Source organism: Perna viridis, chromosome 1, assembly GCF_037379345.1.
Source record: "Perna viridis isolate PV_CMFRI_1.1 ecotype Kerala chromosome 1, ASM3737934v1, whole genome shotgun sequence".
NCBI lineage: Eukaryota > Metazoa > Mollusca > Bivalvia > Mytilida > Mytilidae > Perna > Perna viridis.
Window position 1 is genome coordinate 42,288,686 of NC_142445.1, and position 27,619 is coordinate 42,316,304.

General features: G+C 33.7%; 4 protein-coding genes across 7 annotated transcripts; 3 read left to right on the forward strand and 1 right to left on the reverse strand.

The window, feature by feature from the left end:
- Window positions 1-1,191: 1,191 nt before the first annotated feature.
- On the forward strand, window positions 1,192-9,994 carry LOC148628836 (very long chain fatty acid elongase 4-like). 2 transcript variants are annotated; one of them, XM_088595444.1, is made up of 8 exons: window positions 1,192-1,367; window positions 4,917-4,988; window positions 5,620-5,807; window positions 6,263-6,343; window positions 6,838-6,894; window positions 7,469-7,577; window positions 8,749-8,876; window positions 9,777-9,994. In XM_088595444.1, the coding sequence occupies exons 2-8, from the start codon at window positions 4,934-4,936 to the stop codon at window positions 9,945-9,947; spliced, it is 789 nt and encodes a 262-aa protein (XP_088451570.1). In that variant the 5' UTR covers window positions 1,192-1,367; window positions 4,917-4,933; the 3' UTR covers window positions 9,948-9,994. The 2 variants fall into 2 exon arrangements, with proteins under 2 accessions (XP_088451570.1, XP_088451576.1); XM_088595450.1 differs by lacking the exon at window positions 1,192-1,367 and adding an exon at window positions 1,908-2,038.
- A 1,626-nt stretch (window positions 9,995-11,620) lies between these two features.
- Window positions 11,621-13,408, reverse strand: LOC148628837 (GTPase IMAP family member 9-like). 2 transcript variants are annotated; one of them, XM_088595419.1, is made up of 2 exons: window positions 13,249-13,408; window positions 11,621-12,896 (listed from the first exon to the last, which is right to left on the reverse strand). In XM_088595419.1, exons 1-2 carry the CDS (start codon window positions 13,279-13,281, stop codon window positions 12,015-12,017), a joined length of 915 nt encoding a protein of 304 aa, XP_088451545.1. In that variant the 5' UTR covers window positions 13,282-13,408; the 3' UTR covers window positions 11,621-12,014. The 2 variants fall into 2 exon arrangements, with proteins under 2 accessions (XP_088451545.1, XP_088451551.1); XM_088595425.1 differs by lacking the exon at window positions 13,249-13,408 and adding an exon at window positions 13,074-13,095.
- Window positions 12,821-15,218, forward strand: LOC148628838 (GTPase IMAP family member 7-like). 2 transcript variants are annotated; one of them, XM_088595431.1, is made up of 2 exons: window positions 12,821-12,919; window positions 14,222-15,218. In XM_088595431.1, the coding sequence occupies exons 1-2, from the start codon at window positions 12,857-12,859 to the stop codon at window positions 15,056-15,058; spliced, it is 900 nt and encodes a 299-aa protein (XP_088451557.1). In that variant the 5' UTR covers window positions 12,821-12,856; the 3' UTR covers window positions 15,059-15,218. The 2 variants fall into 2 exon arrangements, with proteins under 2 accessions (XP_088451557.1, XP_088451560.1); XM_088595434.1 differs by lacking the exon at window positions 12,821-12,919 and adding an exon at window positions 13,439-13,575.
- Window positions 15,219-19,118: 3,900 nt separating this feature from the next.
- On the forward strand, window positions 19,119-21,477 carry LOC148628839 (GTPase IMAP family member 4-like). The gene is made up of 2 exons (XM_088595462.1): window positions 19,119-19,251; window positions 20,073-21,477. The coding sequence occupies exon 2, from the start codon at window positions 20,074-20,076 to the stop codon at window positions 20,947-20,949; it is 876 nt and encodes a 291-aa protein (XP_088451588.1). The 5' UTR covers window positions 19,119-19,251; window position 20,073; the 3' UTR covers window positions 20,950-21,477.
- The last annotated feature ends 6,142 nt before the right edge of the window (window positions 21,478-27,619 follow it).

Here is a 27,619-nt window from a genome sequence, read left to right on the forward strand (position 1 = left end):
AGAACACACCAACTAATGCACTTGTTATATAAAATCCGTAAAAAAAATACCGGGGGTGACATCAAGTCCCGGAATGGTTAGAGTTTCCTGCTCCGACAGCGACAAATTAGTAAAATCCGATAATTGTTAAGTTCGATAGGTTTTAATACGGAAAGTTTGGATAACTTGTCTCTTCTGTGAGATAGAAATTTCATATCAGTTATTCGAATTAAGATGTGTAGTGTAGTGATGACATCACAAAGGCTGAACATATCCCTTTTTTAGAAGTTTATTTAAAAGTATCCTCGTTTTACTAATATAAGAAAGTCAGTGTTCAAATTATATACACGACATCAACTGTGAAATATATACGCCATTGGTATATTGCCACTATCAAAAGTAAGTTTACAATGAGAAAGTCGAAATCGTTTTTGTCATAAAGTTTCCATTTCGAACTCGGTTTCATCTATGTACAAGTGAACGTCTAATTATGAAGTAGAATATCTGTTTAATTTCAAGTGTATCTGGGTAGATCAAATATTAATCGTTTTAGGATTACGTTATCTTTGTAACGGAAACATAATTAGTCGCCTCTCTTTTTTTCTTTAGTAGCATTTGTAAAAACTTAGATTGGAAAGATCAAAGAAATAACCTCAATCACGTGACACTCTAAATTACATGCGTAGCAAGTTATTTTCAAGTGTGCCCGACCACCGTGCATTGAAGTTATTTCAAATATACCGAAAAAAATATTACATTCATTCCTTATAAATTAATTTTAGTATCAAAATTCAACGAGTAAACCACAGTCATACACAAAATTTGGTCTATGAGATGGTGGACACATTTTTTTTCTCCAGTTAGTATGCGAGTTACATTTGAAATTAAATTATTAATGAGGGCCCTGTTGCACATATTTGTCAAGAATGTAAAAAAAAAAACAATAGCTACATATGGTAAATAAGGTCGTTGAAAAAAAAAAATAAATCTGTGCAATTAGACACAATTCAATAACAAAATAAATACAAGTATGTAGACTATATTTTGACCTTAGGCAGCCGTTTTGACCTAAGACAGTCGTATTTTTAACGGTTGCTTATAAAACCTTGAACCGGAGCCGCCCTGTATTTTTTAAGTCAGTAATTTCCGGAGCGAACTAAACGAACTATCTGACACAATATCTATACTTAATAGGCCTATTTCTCATTGATGCAATAAAGTTTTAATACGCTCGTGATCGATTCTACAAATGTTCACCTGTAACTTAGAAGTTTATCGATTGTCTATAATTGATTTATGGTCTTTGATAATAATGGAATTATAATGTTATTTAACTGCATTCTAAAAAAAAGAAGCCGTGTGGTTAGTGTCTGGAATTTTTGGATAAGGTAGGTTCTGCAATATTTCTAACTGCTGATTTTCTACTAGTATTTATGACTACTGACTGCGTATTAGTAGCAGAACCAAAATGCTATTTTTGTGAAAGTGTTGATTTCTGAATACAAATTCACGTTAAATTATACACGACATATGAATTTTTAAATGTATCAGAAAAAAACTTTCCATGTCTTAATCTGATCGTGTATTATATGCATATATCATACCATTTTCTCACCTTGTTTGTGTATGGAAGTAGAAAAGTCTTTCATTTTACCAAAAAAAGCCTTTGTCTACATTTTTATCCCTATATCCGTTTTATTAGCTTCAACTACCTTACCCCCTCTAAATTGTGCGCGTTCAACATAGTTCAGCCCCACTATTTCCATTTGCTGATCCATGCCCCGCTGCTAAAAGCTTTGCACAACCTCTTCCCTCATTACAATCATCGCTCCTACAGATATGTATGATAATAACATACTTAATTATCCAATAACCCAGGCTTATGATTATTGTTGTTCGATGTCATATTCCTATCAGGAAAACGTTTGTTTTGCTTTTGTCATAATATCTACATGTGCTGGTATTAGTTAGTACTTATAATGCTTAGTGCAGTTCGTTTCACACAACAGCTGCAATCTGGAAGGTAATTTACTAGGGCTGAACATCAATTGCAACGCAAGTAAGTGTCTCACACGTTCTTTTTTATTTATTTTGAATCCGAATATTAGTACAGTATCGCTCAATTATGTTGGTAATTTTTTTCTTCCCTGTTGCTTTATGTAGGATGAATAATCTCGTGTGGTTTTCTTTGTTAATTTTTATTTGTTTTATGAAATGTGTTATTGTAGTGTTACCTACGCTATAACTTTCTGACTTTTAAATTAGGCTATATCTATTTTTTTTCTTTCGAAATTTCCCTTTTACGTGTTGGTTTCATTAATTAGCATGTCAATTTTCTCTCTATCTGCAGTTTTATTTTACGTTAACAAGACGATATGCAACAAGTATCACTACTGGCAACAACAAAAACCAGTGAAGCGTGAGCCCCAACTCGAGATGCAATTTTGCACTTGGGCTGCGACCATTTTTATTTTGGGGGAGGGGTGGGGTGCTGGGATTTGATGTCGGATAAAATATTTTTTTCGCGCAAGCGCAAAATTTTTATTTTCATATCAAAACCAATCGAAATCAATATTTTTATTTGAAAATCTGCCTTGTAAAGTAATGGAGAAAATATAGAATAATATTTTTTAAATTTTTTGGTGCCTTAAGTACGTGTTAACGGATATTCGCCTTTCAACAATTTACATTTTGGCTGTCTTTGGATGGGGCTACATAAACCCTTAATTTTGACAATAACAATTTACTGTTTTTTTTACATTACAATATGAAGATAAACATCTGAGAACACTGATGTGTATATCAAGTGTAAGTTTTTGTAAGAATCAGGCAAAATGGGAAAAATCAGAAACATACATGTCAAAACCCACGGATCTGATAATGTAATATCACTCAAGGATACTTTCTTTACTTGAAAAGCCCATTATTCGATCTCTGCATCACTGGCTTTGTGCAGAAATTTTTCGATAGAATCTTAGAAAAATGAGGTTTTTGACAGAGTTATCTGGCCTTCGAAATGTTCATTATCAGTGCATTTCAATGAAATCGTATCTGAATGGTCCAGCATGATATGGAAAATCTTGTCTGTTGCACTATTAAAATGATGTTATTTAATACCATGTTTTACCCACCACCTAATTCTTACAGGGACTGACACTTAACTGTTTATTAATTAATTCAAACACCTGACTATACATTGGCCTATGACGACTAATAAAAAAAATTGAAGCAAATTATGAATCGGTAGTGTATACCCTATCAAGGATCTGTATATGCATATATCAACCACCGAACACGAATGTAGTGGTATGTACATATATGTGTAAAAACTGGAAAAATGTTCAAACGTTCATGTACAAGAAATTAATATAGAGTATAATATTGCATGGATGCTACTATATAGTATATATATATATAACAAATTAGATTTTCCCACAATGGCAAACTTGTTATACAAAGAAAGAAAGAACCGTCTAGCCTACAAAAATGCATAAAAAATGAATTGTAATGTTTAAAACGTTCTGCTCTAAACGTGTTTTCTTGAAAATCACATAACTTGAATTTAACACAATAATGATAAAATTGTGCATAAAAGCTCTTGAGCAAAGGAATAAACAGGAATTTGATTTGATAACTCTGGCATTTGATGATTAAAACCACATTCATAGATACCGTTATTGTAATGATACATGATGGATATTGATTGCATAAGTTTTAAAATGATTTACAAAAAAAAAAAGCGAAATACTCAAGACTACAGTAGTTTGAAGCTTTTTCAATCTGCAGTTTCAATGCCGATCTTTGATCAAGTTTCCAAATTCTTTTTCTCATTACGAAACTAATTTGTGGGATTAACATTTTCAATTAAGCTTGCAATCCTTCCCAAAGTAGTGTACGCAACTGCTATAAAAACATTGTATAAGTCATTAGAAATGCTACGCTAATGGATCTTAAACATGAAACCAAACTCCTCGGACATTCATTTGAATCTTTGATATGATACAATAATGGGCGTTTTACGTTAGAGGACATATGGGGTTTGTGTCAACATCTATGCACTTTTACAATGCATATCGTATGAATAAATTTAAAGAAATATTAAATATTTTATAAGAAAGACACGCACGTTTAATTGGTAAGAAAAGACGAAAATGTGTATACTGCTTAAGGTTTTACGCGAAAGTAATGCAGATTATTAACCCGCCATTTGCAATATAGCGGTTGAAGTTAAAGGTATGTGTATGCATGTTATACAGATGCCAGGAATTACATGACTGAAAAAAAAATTAAGGGAGCAAACCGTTTGATCTTTATCGAGAGTGGGGGGTAATCATTTTGTGAAAATATTGGCCCTGCCTTTTTCATTTTTTTCCTTTATGGTCTGTCCCCATCTGCCTTTTGTTTCAGGAAAATTTGGACTATGTCCTCTACTTCAATTTTCACTCTAGCCCCCAATAAAATTATCAAATGAAGGATTCCCGGAGTCTTGACAGAATTTAATTGTGACAATCATGCCTGATTCTACATATGGGTAGAGAGAAGACGATGCCACAAATTCAAAATCTTTATATGGTTCAATGTGTTTATTATCAAGACTAAAAACAAGCGATGTTAGTTTGAAAGACCCGGATGGTGATATTTTTTTTTCATTTCAGGCTTATGATCACATCTCTCTTCTGAAATCATCACTTCAAAGTTATTCGGCCGTCTTTGTATAAAACAATTCTCTCCCACCCCACTTTGTCTCAAATCTATTTACAGTGATTTAACAACGACAAAGAGAGATATTGATCCTTATTCATATAATAGTACATATATTTGTAACGAAGCTACCATGCATCCAATCATACACCAAGTTGTGGTATTGATAGTAATATAGTAATCATCAACACACCTTTTAAAGACTATTTTATATTAATGAATTCAATATATTTCAGTTGTTTGAAATTCTGAAATGAAGCTTTTAGATGATTTTCAAGCACTTTACACTGATGCGCTAAATAAAGCAGGTAAGTTAAGCATGTAAAAATTTATTAAGGTCTCTAGCTAAAACTGCAAGACTTCCATTCAGTGTTATACAAAACTGCTATTTGTACCACTACGGGCTTTTTGTTGTATTTAATTAAGGATTTGGTCAGAAAAATAGAAAAATCGGATATTGTGTATGATAAGAAAGAAGAAATCGAAATGAACTATCAGGACATACAATAACACTTTGAGTTAAATTATTTTTTGTAATTTAAAAAATGAGAAAAAGAGAGGGAAAAAAGCAGGTAATTATAAGTATATATTGTATGTACCGTGAAATTAAATAACATTTATCTATTAGAATTATGCTAGAATGTTAAAAATTGTTTTCAAACTCTCCGCTCAACATGAACTAGCATAAAAACGTCAACAGGCAATATAAATTCCGATAAGCACGTACATGTATTTACAAGTTACAAGAAAACAAACAATAAAGGTAAATCGTCAAGACAAGAGATCACATATATCATTCCATATTTAATTTACTTCATTATTCTGTCAAATAACGTAGGGGATACAGATACAAATATTGCATAAAATTTAATACACCATTTGAAGGCAGGCTTTTATAATGCTATCTGAAAAAAAATTATGTGTGTTCCTTTTTTGTAGATTCTAGAGTAGAAACATGGCCTTTGATGCAGTCTCCAATTCCAGTCTTTTCCATATCCTTTGGATACATATTAGTGGTTTATTTGTTTCCAAAACTCCTAAAGCATAGACCTCCATTAGATCTTAAAGTAGTATTGGTGCCTTATAATTTCGCTCTGGTAGCACTTTCTGTGTATATGCTTGTAGAGGTTGGTATACTAATGCACATGAAGCTTTTTTATTACGTCGGACATTTTTAAATCTACCCATATCCGCACTTCGCGCCGGATTTACCAACGCACTACACCGTCGACTAAAACACTTCCACCCGTTGGCTGCTACACATAATCATCAACGTTTTGGCACAGGAACCCGATCATCGCACTACGGTGTCCTCATTGCAATTTCGAGTATACGAGATTATTACATGTAGTAAACGAAAACCATTAGTTATTGTGAGAGGGAAAGACCTTTACAAAAAGTATACAACAATTTTACAATTTCGCAGCTGTTTCAACGCCTGACGTTAAATTGCGATAATTACAATGTACGTACCATGAAAATAATGTCATTCTAAGGGCATCACTTTTTGATATTGAGGAAGTGGCGGGTAAGGCAGCTTGAAAGATTTCTTCGGATCAAAAATTTATATCTTTCTTTCCAGTTTATAACGGTTTCAGTATTATCGGGTTACAGTTACAAATGTCAGCCTGTAGATTATACTGATGACCCTCTTGCTGTCAGAGTAAGTTACAGTTTTTATTTACGTAGTTAAAAGCTTATCAACATTTTAATAAAAGATGCAGCTTGTCAAACGTAATCCAATTGAATCGAATATGTACACTTAAAACAGAAACAAATCCAGAAAAGTTTTTAACCGTTTGATTTGCAACAGGTCAATTTTTTTTCAACAAGTGTCAATCGGCATGTCATGACTTTGTATTTTTTTTTATTTACCCTATCGTTATAATCAAGGCCTAGTTTTGAAAATTCAAACCATTTGCAAATGTCAATATCCAAGACTTGATGTAGAGATATGAAAAATGATAAGTATTAGTATTAGTATCAAAATAAAAAAAAAACAATTTAAGATGATAATATGAAACCCTCTTTGCTACAAATGGGAAGTCTTGAGTTAGTTCTTGTCATAGTTGTACTTAACTATGGATTCCGAACCACGACATTCCAAATTAATTACATTAACTGTTGACTGTTGATTGGTATTTTTGCTATTTGTAGATGGCAAAGATTATATGGTGGTTCTTTTTCTCAAAGGTTATAGAATTACTAGACACGGTGAGAATTGGCATAAGTTGGTTGATGACAGCATGGTTTATTAGGTCTTATCCATTTGCATACCCCCATACCAACACAAAAGTCTAGCAAACAAAAAGCAACAAACACACAAACAAAAAAACACAGTATGAATAAGATTTGAAAAACGGAAACTTCGTGTTTTGCAATCGTTGATGAAGTGGAGACTCCGGCATGCAATCCATGCGTGTTGTATCCCCTCAAAAGGAACCTTTTTTAGGTGCGGTCAAAGACGAAGATATATTTTGTGTTTAGATATTCAGATATTCGGCTTAGCTATAAAAACCATCACGGGCAATGTAAGAGAATTTAATTTAAAATAAAAGTTTTAAAAAAAGTTTTAAAAATGTTGCAATTACTGGAACAGAAAATACGACAAGTGACTGTAATATGACGACTACTATAAAATGAATGGACCAATTTAGAAACTCATGCCGCTGCAGCATATTCATGAAATACGTTATGACCAATCAGTAATGTCATGAACTTTTATAAGAAATCCCAGAATGCAATACAGTTTCTGGAAAGATCCATTACTAGTATGTTCTCTTTGTAGGTGTTTTTAATACTCCGGAAACATAATGTGTCCTTTCTCCATGCATATCATCACTGTACAATGATAGTAAACTACTGGTTTGGTACCAAGTTTGTTGCTGGTGGTCAAGGTATATTTCGACTCTATTTCGTGCTGTAAATTTGAACAATACTTTAGACTTTTCATACATGTAAGTATGGAAACCTTAAACTGACATAAGAACACGTATCTTAGCTTTTATGATATTGTGACGAAATGGCTTATAACATCTGCAAGAAATAGGTTTAATAATTATCTAAAGCATCCCGTCCTAAACAGAAATCAATCCTTTATTAAGGGTAATCAAGGAAATGTTTATCATGGATACATATATACGCTTAAGTTCTTTGGTTTATAACAACTAAAGTGGGTAATTGTAATGGATAGTGTCATTAACAGGTTTCTATCCAGTGACAGTTGAATATGCCCATTATCATTCGGAAGCAATACAACTTTAACCCCCAACCTAACTTACAAAGAAGAGAATCCCGATTACATCAATGGGGTGTCTTCTTCGAAGTCCGCGCTTATAGTATATAAAGCATCAAAATCTAGAAAACGTATTCATTCTGAATCAAGCAGTCAGGAGCTAGGAAAGAGTATTTGTTTATAGGGGTTATATAAATAATTCAAGGATTCTAAGCCTGGTGTGGTGTACAAATATTGCATTGGTCACAACAAAACGGCTTGAAACATTGTCTGACTGAAGGGGGGTCTCAAATGGTTCGAGGCTAGTTGGCCGAAACACTCCATATCTTGGTTTGAGGTTTTTTAAATTGGGGCTGTACAGTTTTTTGCGGAGTCAGGGTTCACACACTACTGCAGTGAGTGTTCCCAGTCATATCATACCTTGTCACAGACGTTAAGTTTACGTTTAGCTTTATAAATAGTTTGGTTTCCGTTTCCCATGATATAAAATAATAGGAGCGTGTAGGTTTATTAAAAACAATTGTAATCAGTCTGTAAAACAATTGTAATCAATCAGTGAATTTTAAATTTGGTTTCATTTATACAGTTTCTTTAGATTGACGAATCCAGAAAACTGGTACGAACCAAGGTTTATTTCATAAAGGAAATTAATGCGTGTACGCCCCGCTCGGGTACACGTTACAATATCTTGTAAGCATAACAAACTTCGCTATTATCATATCTTAAGTCTATGCAAGAATTTCCTTCAACAATGATGCGTTTATAAAAGAATGATAAGTAAACGCTTTATGCATGTTAATTAGTACTTGTAAGTAGATTATCTCTCTTTGTAGCTTTCTTTATTCCAATGCTTAACTGTTTCGTACATAGTGTAATGTATATGTACTATGGACTCGCAGTTATGGGACCTCATATGCAAAAATATCTGTGGTGGAAAAAATACCTGACCAAACTACAATTGGTAAGTAAAATGATTTTAGGTTTTGATTATGTGTGATGTCTTCACCAATTGGAATGAACGAGATTTCCTATGACACATGCCGTGTCTGAGTTCAAAGTTCAAACACATTACTCTCTAATTACATTTAATTTCCGAAATACTTCATCGGGGTCAATGTCGACAGAACGATTTTGAGCAATATTGTATCGCAGACGCTCCGTCCTTATAATTATATGAAGTTTGCGATTAAAAACTGAAAAAAAACAACAACAAAAACAAAAACAAACATTATTTTAATTTATTTTTTAATCTTGTGCATTTTACACTTTTATAGTAGCTAGACTAAGAGTTCATTTCATTAACCAAATACTATAGTATAGTATACATAACATATTGTAATGGAATGCAAGGTACACTAAATTTCATGAATATTCATACTGATCAAAGGTGTAGACAGGATATTAACCTCTTCTGCTCCGTAACTAATTAATTAGAACGTATCATTTATGTGTTCATTTCGTATTGTCACAATTAATATATGATATAAATCAAAATAGTTTGCCAGAAAATTCATGATTGTTTCTATTTATGCGAGTTCTTTGTTTTCACTACCGTCTTATATTTTATCACAATTCATATATTAAACTTATATTTCTAAAGTACGCAAAAATATAACAATATAAAATCGAATACTTGGTCTAGAAAACTACATGCTGTATAGTATATATACGTTTGTATCAAACTTTATAACAGGGGCGGATCCAGATATCCAGGGGGTTCCAGGCGATTTGCTCATTTGTGTAAAAATTTTGGAAGAAAATAATAACAAAATTTTCCAACAAAAGGGGTGGTTCCGACCCTTGACCCCCTGGATCCGTCACTGTATCCTTTATTTTTTTTAATTTACTTAATACTTGACAGGTTCAGTTCTTAACATTTATTGTCCACACTGGCTACAACTTACTGACAGACTGTGAGTTTCCTAAAGGTTTCAACGTGGCAGCTATTTTGTATTCAGTAACACTTATTGTACTATTTAGCAATTTTTATTATCAGTCATATGTGAAGGCCAAAAGTAAAAAGGATAAATAGATTGAACTAATAAAATTGAATAAAATAAAATTAATTAAAATACTGTATGATTATTTCTTGTCTGAATACGGGTCAGTTGTTAAACAGACCACGAGAATTCCGCCAATGAATTAATCTCTTCCACAGACTTGTAACCGCTTCCCGATTTACTATGTATCATTGCGCTAGTCTATAGACTCTGCTATTCAGGGTGTGAAAAAAGCTGTAACTGTTAATTCTAGTCTATGAATTTAATTTTTCGTTGTTAACAGACAGTGTCTTGTCTTAGGGCGTTTGACGTTTCGGAGAAGAAAGAAAAGCTTGATAAATCTGTACGGAATTATTTCTGTACTAAACGACTAAAAGATAATCTGAAAGTGTTCTAAGGCCCCATTGAAAGGAACCAGGACTTGAATTGTAATAAAAAAGAGCATATTGCAGGATTAATGACTAGATAGAGAAAATAAACACAAAGACCTGAATAACACGCATATAGTAACAAAAGTAATTGAGCAACCCGGACTCCACAAAAACTGGGAGCATAGACCAGGTGAATCGGTGAGGTAAACGTCCTCTGACTTTTTACAAACACCATGATTGCTCATAAATCTCATGTCAATGGTAGACGAAAGACAATCGCATTATAAGACCAATTAGTTGGTCCAGTCAGTCACTGCAACACTTCATTCTACTTCCTGTTCTGATGATTTTTCTGGTCAGTCAATCAGAATTCATCTTTCATTATTTTGAAAGCATTATTCAAAGACAAAAAAAATATAAAGGATTCTAAAAAGGTCATCTGAACAGATAGTAGAATTGAGTTTTATTAGATCCTATATGCAGTGACTAAATGGAGCAATTGATAGGACTAATTTTGATTAGATTGGACGAAAGAGAAAAAAAACCCTATAACGCGAGTGAACAAATCGATTCTTGTGGTTCAGATGGATTTACAAAAATCCACGACAACCAAAATGATGTGATCATCTCCATCATAAAAATGATATCAAGGGAAAACTCCGCGTGATCGATTGTTCATTGGGTTACAGGGATAGACTAGCACTGTATATGATACCTGAACTTGAATTGATAATGCAGAAAACTGTAACCATATAATCAACCAGGAGTCCATCTAGGAACATGGACTAGGCGCACCGGTAGGATAGTCGTCATCTACTTTAATTTTTTCAAACATTGATAAACTTTTTATTTGTGCCTATTGAGCGGGATTAAAAAAATTTAAAAGTGGTAATCAAAATTAATATTCTAAACTCAGTGTTCACCAACAAGGCAAGTTTTAATGCCCAATTTATAATTGGTGTGGTGTTTTTGTGTCGTACCGTCTGTTAGTCTGTCACACGTTTATAAATGATGCTGAAATTTTTTGTGTTTTTGCTGTGTTAAAGATCGTCATCATCATACCTTCCCAAACTGATTTTCAGAAAAAAATTTACTTCATCACAACTCTTGGAAAAGAGCCAGTTTAGGGTATTCCGAGGTGTTCCATGACCTTTTTTTTTTAAATTGAATGTCTTATCTGATTTTTTTTCAATTTTTCTTCCTTTATTATGCTACTTGCATTTTTAAATCTTTTTCGTCACTTACACAGAGTTATTTCACTTTATACTTAAAGAAATTAAAGACTATGCCACCCTGGTAGCCCTAGATATAAACGGCATAGTTAACTGGTAAAAAAGGCTTTCCTGAGCTTTATTAATAAAATGACAAATGTTTGATCATTAAAACCAATTTTAACTAGCATATAATTATCCATTTTATATTCTATATTTATGCTGTATTATGTATAAATCTTCAATAATAATATTTCGCTGTAAAAAGGCGAAAGAGTTAAAAATATAAAAAAATATCAATAAAACATCACACTAGTAAAGAACACACGGATGTATGAGTTTAACGGATAAATCAACGCAAAAGACAATTATACTTTGGCGTGGAAAGACTTTGCAGTATTTGTTTTGTTCTGGAGTTTGGAAACTTCTACTGACTCGCTCACAACAGGGAGTGACTAACTCAAGATTTATAATACTTAGTTTTTCGTTTGTTTCAAAATACAGCAACAACACATAGTTAAAGAATGATACACCGCCCTTTGGAATGTTTACGTTGCGTCTCTCGCCGTATATTGTTGAGTTCATCTTTCAGTTTTTTCTCACGATCGTCGTATTCTTTCCGTAGTCTCTCATCCGTCTCCTTTCTGATTTTTTCCTGGAGCTCCAGCATTTCTTGTTCTTTTTGTCTTTTATCTTCAGCTATTTTCTCCTGTAGAATTCGTTCAGCTTTTGCATAGTCTTCGTTTGTATAATGCGAGCCTCCATTATCACTTACCATTTTATCAATCATATTAATTAAGTTTTGGACTTGAGGAATGGCATCATTACCACTAAGTCTATTATTAAAAGCGATGTATCGGTTATTACATCTTTTTAGGAAGTTTTTCGGACATTCTGTTAATGTATTGATGAAACCCTCAATGCCGACTCCTTTGTTCCCCATATCTTCCTGGTCCCTCTCCCAGTCATCAAGACGCGTGAAGAGGACGATGACGTACTTCATTAAGGCCTCTCCGAAATGGTTAATGAAATGATTGACCGTTTCCACATCCTCCTCAGTGAACCTTCCAATAGGTACACACAAAACTATGGCGTGTGGTCCAGGTGTCGTCAACCATATGCATCGCTTTATCTCCTCTTGGGTTTTGTCATTGCCATTCCTTGTATCGAAAACTCCGGGTGTATCGACAATGTTAATGACTTTCCCGAACCTTTTATTATCTCGAAGTCGACAAGTATCAGTTACGGATCCACCACCGCAACCAAACTTAAACTCATCCTTGCCTAAGATTACGTTCCCAGTTTTACTTTTTCCACTTCCGGTTTTCCCGATCAGAACAAGTCGAATTTCTTCATTTGATGGCTGGTGCATTTCAGCAGCTATATCTTGTGCCATATACTGAAAAAGAAAATTTACCACACGTTAGTGCTTTTACATAAAGAATGTTGAATCAGTAAATGACTGAGGCAACGGCATAATTATTCAGTTATAAAAACTGTAAAAGAAAACAAAAATGGTACTTGATATGATACAGCCTTTAAGTGTAATAAAAATGAAGGAAGAAAATACATTTACCATCTATCGCTAAAGTATGAGGTAAATTAATCGAAGCAAAACAAAACAAATAAAAACACCATTGATGATTAATCAGTACACTTAACATTTGTACATGTTTGACGTCTTTCTACCTTATGCGCAATTTTGAAGCCAACAAAATCGTTGTTCTCTATAAATATGCAATAACACTTACCACTAGTGGGTTTGCCTCGACAGTACTTAACATTTGTATCTTGTTTTTGAAATATATGATGTTTTATAGGCGTTCAAATCCTCTTTGTGAAAATTTAACTTTATGTATAAAATTAGAGACTGGAAAATCCAGGTGATTTTAGAATCTTGTAAACAATTTATAATCCGATCATCGTTCTAAATAAAATCCATTTTCTAATTTTATAGTGGGAAAACCCGTGTATCTAAAAGTATATACCTACATGTATATAAGGAGAATGGATATGGTGAATATATATGTGTGTATATTCAGTATAGAAAAATCACGATTAAAAGTATTAATAATCAGGTTAGTCCTTACATAAAATTCACTCCCGTGCAGGTCCGGGTGTTAAAAGAATAGGCCTGCAGCAGCGCTAAGCTTGTCGTAAAAGGCGACTAAATAGTGCTCAGAACCCTAGCCGGGGGCTAGGGCGCTCTGCCCACAGAGCAACTGGGATGTGTGTCCCAGGTGGTGGAATGGGGTACCCCAGGCGTGTTACATGCTGGGGTTGTCAGGCTATAATACAGAAAATCTGACCGCAAACCATAGTGGTGCACCGTGTTGGGAAAGATGCCACGTTCCTCGCACGTTAAAGAACCCTACTGTGGTATTCTCCCGGAGTAGGAACCATAGGGCTCCGCCACAGGAGGCTAAATTGCCCACCTCTCACCTTTATCATATAGATTTCCTCTATTATTCATTTTTTTTTCAACATGAATTTAAAATTTTGTGAATTGATATTCGTGCTGTGACGTTTGGGAGAGAGAAAGTCCGAGAATGAAAATTATCGAATTTATTTCACAGTGTGAATAATCTAAATTACACAATGGAAACATTCAATTAAACACTGCTTCTATATGAAAATATTCAGTATCTACTTCAGATATATTACCACAGATATTTTCTTGCTTTATTCTTGTATAGTTTAAGTTTCTCCTGTTGATTGTTTCAGACCATGGCATTAAGAATGGTCCTGTTAGGTAAAACAGGCAATGGAAAGAGTAGAACTGGAAATATGATTTTAGAAAAGATGGCGTTTCAGTTCAGTTGTCAGTCAGATTCAGTAACAAAAACATGTCAAAAAGAAGAATGTAATAGATTCGGAAAACAACTAAGTATAGTGGACACACCAGGATCATTTGACACGCGTACAGACAATAGTACAGTACTGGCTGAGATACGGCGATGTATTTCTCTAACAGTTCCAGGACCACATGCCATCATACTTTGTGTTCAGATGAATAGATTTACACAGGAGGACATTGATTCCCTGAACTTTTTTGTGATCCACTTCGGTGATGCGATGATGAAGTATGTTGTAGTGCTGTTTACGAGGTATGACGATTGGAAAAATGATCATGGCCAAAACTTGAATGATTTTATTAGATCTCTTCCTCCTCATCTACGTTCCTTTATAGATAGTTGTAATAATAGGTATGTAGCGTTTGACAATACTCTAAAGGGCACTGAAGCCGATCAACAAGTTCGTGATCTAATCACCATTACAGAACGAATGGTTCAAGAAAACGGCGGAAGTTACTACACTAACAATGACTATTTAGAGGCAGAGAGGAGGGTCAGGGAGGAGGAACAGAGAATACGACGAGAACAGGAAGAACGTGACAGGCAAATCAGGGAAGAAATTAGAAAGAAACAAGAGGAAGAAATTCGAAGGGAACGGGAACAGAAGGAACGAGAGTTACAAGCAGAAATAGAGAAGGCAAGACAAGCGGCCGCGGCTCAGCATCGGAGGAGACGTCGTCGGAAAAATGATTGCACAATACAGTGATCAAATTCTTGTGGTTTTTATCGTGTCATAGTCAGGACAGTCTCCCGTCGAACCACACACTGTGACTATTTGTACATTAAACCTAATTATTTTGTTTCTGTCATACTAAATGCATATTTTATCATCACAAAAAATAAATTATGAAAAACAAAACTAGAAATTCGACTAGAATTACTTCGAATACAGTTCACCAAAAGAACACCCGTTGCTTCATGTTTATTTGAACAGTCAACTACATGTACGTAACAAAAGTTGCAAAACCAACTAACATTCGTATATACATGTAACATATTTCTGAACTAAAAATATTCACACCTTTACACAGACAAACAATAATCATATAAAAACATTCTTTTACCATTTTTTTTTCCAGAATGTACAAACTCATATTACGTGAAATGAAGCAGTTTTCAGATAATAAATCAGGAATAAACCTGTCTCTCTATTTGCCATGGCCTCCCGCACGTAAGGCGAGTACACTTTAACTACACCATCAAGGCGGTGTATTTAATTTAATGAAAACAGAAAAGATACATCTATGACACTGCAATAATCTTTAACAGCCACATCTGCATATGCAGTGTGTTGAGAAAAGTTTTTTTTTAAACAGAAACAGTTTAGGGAAAAATGTGTTTACACAAATGTTTCAAAACTTAAATACTGATGAGGTTGTTATTGAATACGATTGTGTACAGACTAACAGACCAATAGAAAATTACAGATTTATTTTTAAAATATTTATTTACATATACCATGTTCATGAGTTTTAGTTCTTTTTATGAAAATAATAATTCTTCAGCAATGTATATGCAAGTGGGAAGCAAGCCTTTATAGTAAATCAAAAATAAATATTGACTGGTGTGTATTATTCGGCCTAGATTGACCAGTTAGGAAGAACCTCTGGGAGAAAATTTCACAAAAATATATTAGTAAGGACGGAGAGACGGACACATATAGTATATTTTTTCGACAATAATTTAACTAATCAAAAAGAGAAAAAGAAAAACTATTATTTTTTTAAGATTTATACAAAACGATAAGAAAATAAATTGCATTTTATGAAAGCTTCGTAAAAAGCATCTATTCTTTAGAAAACCCTGGAAGTAACTGTTTTAAAAGTTATGCAATATAAAATAATAAGCGAAATAAATCACGTATGTGTATATTTTCTGAAACATGATTTTATGTAATACTGCGATTTACATAATATGCGCATACGTGACCTGTATCAAATCAGCACGACTTATTTATTCGAAATTATTATTTTATAAAGTAAACGGTCAGGAAACATGGGTTTGAATCAGACAACCTTTTCTCAAGAAATGAATGACAAACACATGATAAAGACAAGTGGTTGGCGATAAAACTGAGTAGATCGAAATACTATTTAAAAAGACGTTTTGTTTTACGACACCAAAACGCTGATAAAATTACATTTCGTCTTGTAACATCAGAGGCCGATTCAACCACACAAAATAATATTCCCGCTTCCATACATGTACAGAAATAATCTAAGAATTGCAATTTAATCCTCAAACTTTACTCTCATCAATATCAAACTTTAAATCCGGTGTCAAAATAGCTTTAGAAGTATGATCAGCGGTGTGAGCAGAATGGATACTATACCCGCTAAAAATAAATCATTGATTAACACCTATTATCAACCTCTATATGCCTATGTCGAGTAACAGTCATATTATAGTATCAAATATTTTTAAAAATAAAAGCAACGCAGAGCGCTGCATGATACGATTACGACATGTTAAACTCTGTTCACTCGGGGCAAGTGTGGTCACACAATTAGTATTTGGCACTCTTAAGCATAGGAACTTACAGTAAATTATGAACATAACTAGTTTGAATACAATATAGCACAAAATTTGAAATTCAATTAAATGTGAAAAAGTATTGCTTAAATGGTGTTAATTAAATACCTTTGCCTTCATCCCATGTAATTAAAAAACATAAGAGATGTAAATCTGATAGAAAAACACAGGAGGAGATGATCGTAAGAAATCCAAAGAGAACATATTTCAAATTAAAATAATAAAAAAGTCATTTTTTGTGGGGTGTGGTCCCTTTGGCCCCTTATAACTCAAAAACCGAAAGAGATGTCTGAAATCAAAGAAAACGCAGGAGTCCAACCAAGAAAAATGAAATTAGAACCGAAAAAACCAATTTTCTTTTTGGCTTGGCCCAATTTCGTACCCTTTTAACCCCAAACGGTTTTCAAAAGGGGTGGTGCAAAGACCTCCAAAACCTATAGGGTCCTCTGTCATGTCCCCTGGAACGATGTTTTAAAATTTCATAAAGTTCGGATAAGTTTTACTCAAGTTATCAAGTTGTAAATACTAGTAAACTAAAGTAAACGGACAAGAACGACAGCGGACGACGACGACGACAGTGTGATACCATTATACGACCGACAAAAAATTGTGATTGTATAAAAACGAAGTAGCAATGCTGAAGATACAAACGAGGTTGAACGTGAACACTGCATTGCTAGGAACACAAAAAGAACAACAGATGAAGAACAGACGTACAACACAAAAGAGCTTATAACAACACGAACTTATAGCTAAACGCCGGATATTACTGGTATTCTGGTGTACCGGAAGGGTTAGCAGTTCTCGCTTCTCACAAGACACCCATCATATTTCTCGTGGAATATTAATTTCGGTAGAGGAAAAAATACATGACTTGGGAGGTTGATCGTTTGTTACACTCCATATCGGTCAATCACGTCATGCATAATGACCTTTGGAGTGACGAACTTGATCCTTGTCCCAGCACCTTATGTGAAGCAATCGGCCGAGCCATGCTATCAGTATACAGGTCACAGTTTCTATCGAAGGATTTGAGTTGAAGGACAAATCTCCATTGATTGGACAATTTGGAATGTTCGTTAACTTTTCTGTTTAGTGAAACGAAACCAAATTCCATCAAATATTTGAATTGAGCCTTTTTAGTGGACTCTTTTTTACCCCATCTGAAAAAAGTTTAACTCGCGATGTACACCACTGATGTAAAAAGTTGCCATATATCATTATTTTTTTAACAAATGAATGTTAGACTTTGCACAAAGACTCAAAAATGAATGAGCTTTCCAAAGATTTTTTAAGATTCAAACATAAGGTTATCTAACTGACAGGCCAAATTTTTGTGAAACTTGCTAATATTGTTAATACATGTAATATACATACATGTAGTATTTATCAGTGGACTTTAGTAGTATCATGTTTATTCATTATTACATGGAAATTTGTGGCAAGCCTTATGTCACGAGAAAAGGTTGATGTCCCATGCACAGAAATTTTTCTTTAAAAAGTATATGTCCCATGTCTTGATCAATTTTGACCTAAAAAAGTGATATTCAAAGAAAAATATCTGCAATGGCTTTTAAGGAAAATGTAAAAAAAATGGCTTATTGAGTTATGTATTGGTATCAGTCTTGGTATTGCATATTCAAAACTTAGAGGCTAAAAATATAGTGCGCTTCCTTATTGCCTTTTCCTGTTTTTGTTTTTCGAAAATGATTATAATTTTTCATCGAAAGTACAGGGTAAATATCAATCCATGACACAAAAAAAAACTTGTTTATAGGAAAAACAGTATTTTCATGAAAATAATGCTTCAGAAAGGGGGTCTATTTTACGAACTCAAAAAAAAAGTGAAAGTAGAAAAGTCTATTTTTAGTTTGACTGTTCTGGTGTACAAAGTCCGTGCTTTTTTTTTCTAAAATGGATCTAAAAATTATTTTTGACATTCCCTTAATAGGACAACATGGTCAAAAGTTAGATTGAAACTCCTTGTTTATTTTTTTTTAATCATGAAAATCTAAGGTTTACTATACGAAGCCTATTGGGCAAAGAATACAGGACTGACCCCTACTACATTATCGAAGGGCGAAATTTGCAAATACATAGAATGACTCAGACATTCTTTTGTTACCTATTTTTAGCCTAGGATTACCAACAATTTTCATTTCATGTAAGTTTAAATAAAGAAATCTATATTTAGCATGCGATCGATCATGTACTAACTTATATTATGCGTATGGAAATTTTTAGGTACAGTTATATAAACTTAAAACCTAAATAGCATACTCGTAACCTGGAAATTCCAGTGGTTTTATGTAAAACTTAAACCATTTTAACTCACACAATTCAGAATTATAACATATAAGAGAGAAGGTAGGTTTTGTTTTTGTTTACAATTTTTTGTAATTCCGTCTTTTTAGACGGGGCGTAATATGGTAATTACTATACCGGTGTCCGTCCGTCCGTCTGTCTATATATATATATGCATCCCTCGTTCACACTTACATGTATCTAAATAAATTGTGCAACAGTAAACCATTGCAGTAATGCCAATAAAACTTTGCTGCATTGTTTATTTATGTTGATATAAGCTTCCTTTCAATTTTTGTAAATTTTCGATTTTGCGATTATAAGAGTTATGGGATATTGATAATAAAAAAGGGGGGTTACATTTTTGGACTAGTACTCAATAGTGGTTCCACTCATTTTCACTTTGGGAAATATTTTACCACTATTATTGTTAGCTTTATTTACAATTGTTGTAAAACTTTGATTTTGGTTTTCGAGTTTTTTTTTACTTTATATATTTAAAAAAAGGAATTTCCGATAATTGAACAATAACTTAAAAACGCTTCAAGCAATTTTCTTTAAACCTGTTGTATTATTTTGTGTCTACAGTTACGTACCCCATCTGATTTTCCGTTAGGTAAAGGGTAACCGGTTAATACCCTCTCTTGTTCAGTAGGTTAGGGTGCTTTCTTGATGTTAAACATATCCTCTATGAGTCAGTTTACAAAACAATATTTATTCTTTCATCATATATTGTGCATATGTTGCCATGTCTCATAACTTAAGAACATGCAGTTTTCAAATTTTTCAATGCATTTATAAGGAAAATAGACAAATAATTCATTTCAAAAGGGAGGAGAGTAATATCGATACTTCTTGATATGTATCTCTGTTTAAATTTTTAGCATGGTCGAACCTCCAAGTAATGAAGTACGCATTGTCCTTATTGGGAAAACCGGTAATGGAAAGAGCAAAACTGGAAACACCATACTAGGAGAAAAGGTATTCGACTGTGGAGCTAGTGCTACATCTATAACAACCACTTGTCAATTAAGAGATGCAACCCGGTTCCAAAAGAAGATCAGTCTTGTGGATACACCAGGGGCCTTCGACAATAGGACAAACAACGAAGAAATTCAAAATGAGATTAAGAGATGTATCTGGCTGACAAGCCCTGGACCACATGCCATCATTTTATGTGTTCAAACCAATAGGTTTACCAAAGAAGATGTCGAGACAGTCGAGCACTTTTGCTCTTATTTCGGGGAAAATCTTGCGAAGTACGTGATTGTTTTATTCACTAGATTCGACGACTGGAAAAGAGACTCTGGTAACTCAAATATACAAGGTTTTATTGATACATTACCATGTTCTTTGACAGATTTTCTACAAAAATGCAAAAACCGCTATATTGCTTTTGACAACACATTAACCGGCGATGAAGCCAATGCCCAAGTTGAAGGACTGCTGTCGATGATTGAAAATATGGTCAGAGAAAATGGAGGTAGCCATTACACTAGCGAAGACTATCAACGCGCAGAAATAGCTTTACGGAAACAAATAATGGAGGACAAAGCCAAGAAAGAGAGGGAAATACTGGAGATGCAGCAAAGAATAAGAAAGGAAGCAGACGAAGAACTAAGGAAGATGTATGAAGAGAGAGAGCGAAAGTTGAAAGCTGACTTAGAGGAGATACGAAACGAGACAAAAAGTTCAAACAATTGGTTAGATTGTGTTATCGAAGCAGGAGTTAATCTGGTCCGAACAATATTTAGGTTTTAGTTTAGTTGAAAGCAACAGTAAATCACTATACATGTATGTGTCGATGGTATATTTAAAACATTGTATGTGTATGTTCAAGACATGTCAGATTTTATCAACTATGTATGTATGATAAGAAAAAAAATCTAATACATTTTAATCATATTAACATTTGATGTGAATATTGTACATTCTAATACAGTGAAATCTGTCTAAACCGAACCCTGAAAAATCCGAAAACCTGTGTAAATCAGATAGTTCTTGAAGTCTCTTTGTATCAATTTTAATGTATTGTAACCTGGGTAACTGAACTCCTTTCTAACCGAACAACCTTTAAGTCCGAAAGGGATTCGGTTTAGACAGGTTTCACTGTATATCAAAGTACTCATGTACTGAATCAATTCATATCGATTGTTTGAATTTCTACGCCTCAATAATCGTAAAATTGCAAAATAGGAGATAAAAGGAAAATACATTGATCGAATTCAAACGTATCTTAGCACAAGCTTATTGTTGTAAATGGTTATTATAATAATATATTGAACTCTTTGATTTATTTTTAAATTCATCTGATTATGAAAACACACACACACCAAACTCATGATGTATCAGTGTGCCAATTTCGTAATATTCATGTTTTAACTATTACTTTTGCTATCGTCAAAAAAAAAAAAAAAAAAAAAAAAACAGACCTATTTAAATGTTCTGTCCAGATAATAACACATCATTACATGTACCAATTTGTTAGGACCAGATTTCAATGAAATATGTCTAAAAAACCGAAACCCGAATAAAAAGAAAATTGTCTACCAGTAATAAAAACTATTTCGATGTCACATCATATCAAATCCATTTACATGTGTATAAACAAGTGTGGTAAACAAAAAGTCACAAACATATGCCCAGACCACACATTTCGTTCAATCTCAAAATGGTTCGCGTTAGACAGGTTTTACTGTTTTGTGATAAAAAGAAACAGTGAAGTGGTTACATATGAATTACTATTCGAATTTTATTTTGTCATGAAAAAAGAGGGGTTGCTAATCTCCACAACCAAAGTACATGTGTTCATGTTTACTTTAAACTTATAACAAGTTAAGACTCTCTCGTTTCTTTTTGCTTTGGTAAACATGAAAAAAATGCAGAAGAAAAGGTTACAAACACTTTTTAAAGTTTATTAAAAAAGTGGAAATCTATAATACAAAACTATGAATGACCATATACAATATTTTAGATTTTATGTGCTGTATACACAACACGTAAAATAAAAGACCACATATTGTCAAAAAAAGTGAAGCCTCTGTTTCATTGTATGTTTCTGTCAGTAGTTAGTGTAAGAACTTGTTACTTAATCAATACTCTGAAGAAACATGTAATATAAGGTGCTATGACAACGGTTCTGCGTTTTTAATTTTGCTACAAAACAGTATTTTTAGAAGGATCTACACAGCATTCTTAAAGATAAGAAAATTATTCCTTATTTTTTTCTTACAGTCTAAGTTTGATGTATTTTTTGTCTGTCAGGTTTATGATGTTAATCTTACCATTACTCCATCTCACCATCTTCTGTAGCCGACATGGTTTTTATGACATAGTCTCCAGTTATTTGTCTTTCGGTTGACAAATGTGATTCGTTTGGATTACATTATCAGGAGTAGAGTACATGCAACATAAACCCAATAGCGGATCCAGGTTGTTCCGAAGTAAGGAGATCCCTTTAGCTGGATTTTTGGGGTTAACCTCTAGATCATCCAATGAAACTAAGACTGCCAGTATCATTTGATCCCGAACACGTACATCAACCGCCATCACTTTCCATTTATGGTTTTCTTTTGAATCTTTATTATCTTTAGTCATAGGTAAAAAGATAGCCGAATTGAGAATACTTTACAGCCATTGTAATGAATACTTTCCTTTTCGTATATAAAAAAAAACAAAAACAAAAACAAAACAAAACAAAAAAAAAATTAAAATTTTCAATGACTCAACACAGCAGAAGGACTATAAAAAAGATATTTGCCGAGGGTTGACAATATATTTTCAATGATGTAGCTAACCGCTCTCTCAATCTCCAAGCTACACGTACATTAACATAAACGCCGATGTCTTGGAATACAATTTCAACAATTATGTATGGTACAGACAACACTAGCCATGCACTTTTAAGGCCCTGTAGCACCTGCAGCACACGCAGCTCTATTATGTTTACACATGGCCAATATAGCCCAATAGAATGATTATTTACAAAAAGCAATAGCACCAGACCAGAGACTGACACCATTCCCGAGAAATGCATAATCGAAATTCCTATGCCATCGTCTAAAAATATATTTGTTTGCCATCTCCGGGCTTCCGATGTCATGAGGCAGTAACCGTTATAAAAATACACGGTACAGTGAGTGATACATCGGGATGGTTTCAGGGGGTTTTGCTACCCTTTTGTAAAACATTTGGCAAAAATTAATGAGTGGCAAATGATAGCATTGGACCCCTTTCTTTACATAAGTTTCTCGATCGAATCCACTACCCCCTTTTTGTAAATATTTGGACCCGCCAGGGCCTGAAATCTCAGAAGACAGCTTTAGCATTCCGAGGTTTTCATTTCTATCTGTATTATGCATCTAAAATATATAGACAACGTGAATATATCGACAGTGAACGACTGATTGCATAGAGATAAACAAGTACTGATAAGAGATTAGAGGTCAACTATTTTAATTGGGTCGTTGTTAATACAAATGAACAATCCTGATTAATCAGCAAATTAAGTTCGCAGTAAAAGTTGTTTATTGGGTTTGTTTATTGGCTTAAATAAAATAGAATTAAATATGTTATATTAGAAATACCAATAAAATGGATTTAACTATCTGCATTTGAATCTATATGGGGTATGCCTGTGGGACTATTTTATTGCGGCAGTATAAGGTAATTGCAAATGCTATCAGGCTTTACAAATTTAAAAGCTCTGGTGACTGCTATGTATATATATATCTTCGATCTAAATTGAAAAAAAAATATCGGTATCTGATACATGTGATATAGCAGAATATTACCATCGTACGGTACCAATTAAAATACAGCAAATTGACATGAAGTATATTTTTTATTTGCAGTTAGCTAAACGTAAAGAATTCTTCACCAATAAAATGATTAAATAAAATGAAAACTACCAATGTTGTGTGTGAAGCAGGAGTTACTTCTCTTGTAACGCTGTTGTATATGGTCCCAATTTGAATGTATCTAACAGAATTTTTCAGTACAGTAACTAACGGACTAATTCACAGAGAAAACAAGTAATAGGACAAAAGGACACACAGATAATTTATGTATATGAGTAATAAAGTAAGGAATTTTACATTAATTTAGATTTTTTTGTGTAAAATTGTCCCATAACATATTGTTCTACCAATTTTGTGACTTTTTTACTTGCAAATGATGTCACGCGACTTTTCGTCCGTCAGTGATTGTTTGTATGTCCATTTAATCTCACATTTTACAGCCCATCTAGCCCCTATTTTGTAAGCCATCTAGCCTATTATATTTTATGGTCCAATTAGTCTCCGTGCATGGTCCAGCTACATTATATATTATGTTTTATGATCCATTTTTGTAGTCTATTTTTGTGGTCCAACTAGTCTCCGTTTTATGTTTTATGGAACTTCAATTCCTCGTTTTCTTGGTGCTTCCGTTTTGAATTCACGGATTATTCCCTAGAGACTCAATTTTATGTTTCACACATCTTCCATTTTAAAAATTTATAAACGCAACCACTGTTTTGTAGCGAAACTAAAGAAAATATTTATATGCAACGTAAAAGGAAACTCAATAAATCTCTCGACCGATGGTTTATCTAATTATAAGTAAGAATATAAAGAACGCTCTATCAATATATTTACTTGCTGTCCGGAAAGTTAATCAGTCTTTGTTTGGGCCAGCAGGTATGTAATTTTAGCCGAAAAAATCCATAGTCAGTTCCTATATAAGTTTTAATGATAACTAAAAAAGCTGTTGAATGCTCATCATTTCCCCTTTATCTACTAATTCAGTAGTCTAGCTAGCGTCGTTAGTTTAACCATTTATTAAACAGGACGGTGTTTTACTAATTTACTGTCTTAGTTGACATCAAGTTTCGACAAATTAAGCAATTTATCCACAGGTGTTTTTAGATCATTTGTGAGTAATGCCTTTAGCGTGAATGGATTGTTTTTGTCTCTCATTAGAACAAACTTGATATCAGCTTTAGGCAGACATGGAGCACTAAACAAGGCCCTCAATGAATAACTACTTTGAAAGATATTCATAAGTACATCAATGCGAGGTTTCAGACATTCATTAGCTTGATAAGGACTGTAGGAGTCAAATGTTATTTCCCTTTTGAAAGATAACTTTATGATGTGTGGCGCAGCTTACCAACAGCTGGGATGACTTATTTAACTTTGATCAATTTATGGTGAGTAACAAGCAAAAACTTTCTACACATCTAATGTAAAAGTTATCGCCTGAATATGGCTGAAATATTGCTGCTCAGGCGTTAAACCCCAACAATCAATCAAAGTAAAAGTCCTGCATGTGATATCTAATTTATGACTATCATATGGCTATCATATTATGTAAATATTAGTTTGTAACACATGATTATCGTAGTACGTTTGTAAATAAAACAACATATGATTATGATGTGATAAACACGTGAATATCATATGTGAACTGAAGCATATGTTTTCATGTGTTAAATACAAGTTGCAATCATTGTGATTCCCATGTGTCGCACTTTTGCTGCACGTGGCTGTGACTGTGTGGAGCTCAATCGTCACAAAAAAATTATTATACTTCGTATTTGCTTGTTACCTGAAGTAAAAACATTATATTTAAAAAGTCACACATTAGTAAATAATAATTCAGAGAGCAAATCAAAACAGAAAGGTTTCAACCGTTTTAATCGTTTTTTTATTACAGTCTTTTCTTACGGGACTATAGAATATTCTATAAACCAAGGCTATATATTGATAAAGAACAGATTCTGGGAGATCGAAGCTACCAATCACAATGGAGGAAATACCAACACTACGCGTTAATAAAAGTCTCAAATGTGATGATGATGTAATGCGCTAAGTAATAGAACAGTATCTTTAAATTTTGAAAAAAGTAAGCAGTAATTTATGTAATTTGAATGAAAAATACACAAAATAATAAAATAATTACGGCACAGAATGATCATACGATATATGGTTGGCTCATGTACAAAGAAAATGTAGGTGTCAGCTATTCCTTTTTATATCATATATTAAGATTAAGATAACTTTTTTTGTATATTTTGCATTACAAACGTTTGCTTCAACTCTATATCGTCTACCCTATATCGCATACCCTATATCTCACCCCTAGACCTATATCGCAAACGCTATATCACGCCTCTAGACTTATATCGCATACCCTATATCTCACCCCTAGACCTATATCCCATACCCTGTATCACACCCCTAGACCTATATCCCATACCCTATATCACACCCCTAGACCTATATCGCATACCCTATATTACACCCCTAGACCTATATCGCAAACCCTATATCACACCTCTAGACCTATATCACATACCCTGTATCACACCCCTAGACCTATATCGCAAACCCTATATCACACCTCTAGACCTATATCGCATACCCTGTATCACACCCCTAGACCTATATCCCATACCCTATATCACACCCCTAGACCTATATCGCATACCCTATATCACACCCCTAGACCTATATCCCATACCCTATATCACACCCCTAGACCTATATCCCATACCCTATATCACACCCCTAGACCTATATCCCATACCCTATATCACACCCCTAGACCTATATCGCATACCCTATATTACACCCCTAGACCTATATCGCAAACCCTACATCACACCTCTAGACCTATATCGCATACCCTATATCGTACCCCTTCACACAGCATACATGAAGTCTGGTTAAAATATATGATATAATGAACATGACATGTTAAAATCTGTATCGCATGCTGTATCAACCTTCCACCTATATCTCCCCGTGGGCCGGTGGCCTCCAACAAATCTACTGACTGTCTAAATAATCATAGACGGTCAGCTGGAAGCTTATGACTTATAAAAAAACTACTGCGCCTGCTTTCTTTTTCATGAATCTACTACCTGTTAAATAGTTACCTTGCAATTCGAATAAGATATCGCAACTTTGTTTTCAACGTTTATTCAAGCTTATAAAATGCTGTCGACCACTAATCGTTAGACAAACTTATATGTCAGGAACTACAGCAGATTTCTCTGCCAGTACTGATTAGATAGCCAATGTATAATATCACTTGCAAATCTCGCATCAATCAGGACCAATATTATCTTCCCCATACCACTGATGATCTCAGATAATCAGCGTCACGAACCGGTCTTTTTAAGTTGGTGCTATGCATATAAACTGTCTGTTACCAGGGTTATTTATACGAGAAGCCCAACCCCGGAGAATTGTTTAGCACACCAGTATGTATCAAATCACGTATCAATGTTCTGAAAACTGTAAATTTTCAAACGATTTATCATTATAAGTTTTATCTTTTTTAATGAATTTGATTAACTAGTGTCCACTTAAACTTAAAACGCACTATGGCAAATCCGAATAAATTTGCATTACTGCGTGTTTTGTGAAAAATGATAACATCTGTA